The sequence below is a fragment of the Abramis brama genome (genome assembly GCF_963993115.1).
Source record: "Abramis brama genome assembly, chromosome: 12".
Taxonomy (NCBI): domain Eukaryota; kingdom Metazoa; phylum Chordata; class Actinopteri; order Cypriniformes; family Leuciscidae; genus Abramis; species Abramis brama.
Window position 1 is genome coordinate 5,745,451 of NC_139974.1, and position 4,439 is coordinate 5,749,889.

The window sequence follows — 4,439 nt, forward strand, 5'->3', positions numbered from 1 at the left end:
GGATTCATCAATTAATCTGAAATAATTTTTTTGCATGTAAACATAGTCAAAGCAGGGGAAATTCCTTACATGATCCCCCCCATAGTACCACCAAACCAAACCACACAGTACACAAGAAAACTGATTTAAAAGGTTGAGCATCAAATTTACTTTAATGAGAAATTCTTTGATTCTATAGATTATAGTTCTTTTTATAAAGAAGAAGTGAAAATATAAATATTTATTCAATAGGCTACTTTAATGAAAGTCGCTTGATATTCATTAACTGAGTGGTGATTGAGACACGGTTTGCCATTGAGATGACTTGGGGGGGAAAAGTGTCCCAATCAACCTGAACTCATCCTATTTATTTGTATTCACTTACTTTCACTAAACAAACACTGGTTAAACTTTTAATTGAGTAAGACTGTAACAGAATTTATCTATAGTTTTACACCTCTGAACTGAAATCAAACTATCAAACTAATCTGCATAAATTCTGAAAACATCCTGATGAACAATAAACGAACAATTCTTCAGCTTGATAAACTGAACTATAAACATTAGGCACCAGTTTACACCCATGCAAACATTTTCGAATCACTCCCCAGATTAGATTCATGACGTGGACCTTACCAAAGCATAAAGAGTTTGAGTCCATTTTCTGTGTGTGTGCCAGACAGAGACGGGAAGGGAAAGTGTCACTGATGTCCTGCTCCTGCAGACAGACTCTGTCTCCGGCGGTAAGCGGAGAACATACTGTGAATTCTCCAATGTGTGCGGGTGTATTTATATGTGTTATAGTATGTGCGTGTGTGTGGACAGGAGGAGACACTGTGAAGACCTTTGATGGACATATGATAGCCTATATGTATATATATATATATATATATATATATATATCAATGACAGCTGTGTATCAACCTGCTAAGATATTACATAGAACTGATGACATCAGTCTAGTTCAGATATGAGTAACTGCAAGTATATATATATATATGTCATTCATTCATTCTATCTATCTATCTATCTATCTATCTATCTATCTATCTATCTATCTATCTGACTATTACTCCATTATATAGCCTATTATATATTAATTTACATAAACTTACAGATTTATAGGAGATGAATAATTTCACAATCAGACCAGTTTCTGCTGGTTATTGAATGCTATTTGTTCTGTAGCACATGACATTGTGCAAGAAGGTTTAAAAGATTGTGAATTATTTATGCATTTCAGAAAAATGTCTGGATGTTTTGCTTGGATAGATTTTAATGTGTGAGAAACTGTCATTTAAATGCTCCTTGCTGTAGGCTATGGCCTATAATCTGTAACCACAGGGTTCATTTATCAGACAATAGACCATTAATGGTCGATTTTCTATTTGAATGCTTTTGATGAGCAATCTGCGATGACATACATAAAAATGCATTTTTCAATAATGTATTTCCTGCTTTCACATAGTTTTTAATGGTATGTACTATGTAGGCCTAAATGGAGTGATCAGAAAGGGGAAAACAAACGACAAGATGAAAGTGTTGCCTCTTGTGATACCTGTTGGATGGGTTATGAAATCTCCTTATCTTCGTGTTTTTAGTGACTCTTTCCCTAATGAGAGTGCTGTGCTCCTCAGGCTGCTTACATTGACACGACTGGAATGCTGTCTGCGGGCGTGTTTGGACGGTTAGGACTCATTACACGAGAGCACAATAGCAGTGAACAGAATTTGAATAAATAGAAAGGCGATTTAATTTTTAGACATTTTCAAGAGTATATTTAGCCACATAGTAGCCTAGGCTATAAGTCATTTCACAAATGAAAAAATAATAATAATATTATAACATAATTTAATTACTGAATTATATTATCAGTATAACGGTTACCTTGTATTATTTCAAAAAGAGACACTTTACAAAGTTAACACCTTCGACTTTAGTAACAATCAAACGACTAGGCTAAAATACGCATCCTATCAAAGTGAAGTTCTGGCTCATGAATATTAATTATGCACGATGACGTTTTTTTTCGAAAACCTTCCAATGGAGGAAGACTTGGCTCATGGCTCATGAATATTAATCATTGTCCTCAGAAAATCGAGCTGAAGCGCTTGAATAATCAATCTCGACTGAGGAAAAGCAAAGAATGATGTTAGTCAATCTAATAAACTTGAAAAATCACATACATTGAAGCGAGTGGATTTTGTCCCCGAAGAAAATGAAAGGATTAATCCGATTTGTGTGCCTTTAAAGTCAGATTTTATCACTTCTTCTTGTGAGTTTTTTATTTATTTTTATAATGCAATCGCATTTTCCAGCTGTTGTATGATCCTGAACACAAGTTTGGACAGGTAAGTTGCGCGCGCACACGCCCTTCTGCGTGCACAACAGGTCTCAGAATCAGGAAGCGCCGATGCGGTCAGACTAGCTCAATCCACCATGCACGATCCAAGGATTTAAATCAAACGATTTTTAAAACACAAACACATATTTTGGAAAGTTTAGGAACCTCTGAAGGGGAATGATGGGCTCGTGTGTGGTTCCTGTGCTCATTGGATTGATTTTACTGCAGATTCACAAAATCTCAGGTGAGTCTTCAGAGAAGCACCACCCCAAACACGTTTAAACATCCTCGTCACTGTCATGTTTCAGTTATTTATCCTTTACCAGGTTTTAACGTTTTATCTATTGAAATTCATAAAAATATTTGAAATAAAGAGCTTATGTGTCAGATAGCCCTCATGATACGACAGTTAATGAACCTACAGTATTATGTGTGTATTGTTTAAAATAGTTAGCATGAGACAATTAATTTAATTACATGTATGCTAGGTGTTTATTTATATAAAATCGTTATTGAAATATAAAATGAGAGAGTTTTTCACAGTAGGACTGAATCTGGCCTCAATCATGGCCTATGAAAATGAACACATTTGCAATTATGAGTTATGACAGCTGCTGTGAAAAATATGTAGTTAATTATTGACCAACAATCTGTTACTGTACAAATGGAGGGCAGTTTGCTGTAACATGCTCTTGGGCAGGGAGGGAAAAACATAAGGGTTTCTCTGTTTTCTCCACGTGAAGTGCATATCTGAAAATGTCAAATGGTTTTCTATTGACATTTCAGCTTTTGAGACAGTAGACTTTCATTTTCACAGTGTTAAAAGTGACCTTCAGAGTGTTGCTGATGTATTAATGGTTGGAGCTGTGATTTTTAAAGATTAAAATGGGTCGAAAGTGTGATTTATTTATTTTTTTGTGACATTTACTTGTGCAGATATAGGTGTCAGTTCATGATTGAGTTGTTTTATAATGCCAAAGATGCATGCCTAAACCAGAAAATGTACAAACAAACTTGCGATTTGCTTTGCATATCTTCCCCTCACACCTTTACCAGTTATGCCACTAAACAAACAACCTGATTTAGTTGCTGATATATGTTAACCTGGTTCAGGTTTAGAGGCTGGAGGAGTGTGTGTCTGCTGACTGTTGCTGTCACAATTATGAGTAAATATTTGCAGAGGTTGTCATTCTTATGGAGTAATATGAGACGCTGCTGTTGGGTTGCTTGTGTCTTGTTGAAAGTCAGTGTGCAATCAAAATCATGTCGAAACTTGTGATTGTCTTTCTATCAAGTGTGGTACAAGATATTAATGCATATGTAGGCCTACCAGCGTTTGAGCAAAGACCAGCCTGTTTATTTTTAAGACTAATTACTAATTATGACGCATATGGATATATGCTGTCATGCACCGAACCTTCTGCAACGTCAGAATTTCCCAGTTATTATATGGGCAAGGTGCTCTTGTTCCTTGATGTAATCAGGGAAGATCCCAGAATGCCTGACATGTGTAGTGTAATGTGCGGCTGTGTTCGCTCATGACCTCTTCCTGTTCAAGTCCTGAATCAGTCCTTTGTGTGTCTGTTTGCTTTTATGTGGGTTACAACTCTCTGCTTCATCCGAGCTGTTCTTTCACATGGCTCCATATTGATTGTTTTGTAGGGTTAGTAATTTTTGTAGGGTTTTGTATCTCTGCCCAAGAGCAGTTTTTGATTTTAATTTGTATTGCATAATTTTCCTAATAGATTGAGTCCATATAAAGGGCTGTTCACACAAAGCAAAAATAATAAATGACACCAAATGTTAATAAAAAGTCATACATACAAAACACAGACAGAAGTCGTTTCAAATCAATAGCAAAACAGAAAAGTTTTGGGAAAAAAATTCTTATTGTGAATAGGCCTCATTTTATAAATAATTGATGATATATTATTACGTGTTATTTTTGTTTAATATGATTATGATATATTTTATTTTTTAAATTTAATTGTATTTTAATTTAAATTAAATTTAAATAAAATCATCTCAATGTATCCATCCATTCTCCATGTATATTTATTTATATATTTAAATATATTTTTTCTAATGGGGTGAGTCCTTATAGGCCTGTTCACAC

At 34.9% G+C, this 4,439-nt stretch overlaps 1 protein-coding gene across 1 annotated transcript in view; it reads left to right on the top strand.

Moving 5' to 3' along the window:
• The first annotated feature begins 2,061 nt into the window (after positions 1–2,061).
• LOC311094077 (CUB domain-containing protein 1-like) overlaps positions 2,062–4,439 on the top strand; it is a 10,075-nt gene continuing 7,697 nt past the window's right edge. Inside the window, exon 1 of the mRNA XM_084131815.1 lies at positions 2,062–2,567. Coding sequence (XP_083987941.1) covers positions 2,501–2,567 — 67 coding nt within the window. The 5' untranslated portion in view covers positions 2,062–2,500. The remainder of the gene's footprint in view (positions 2,568–4,439) is intronic.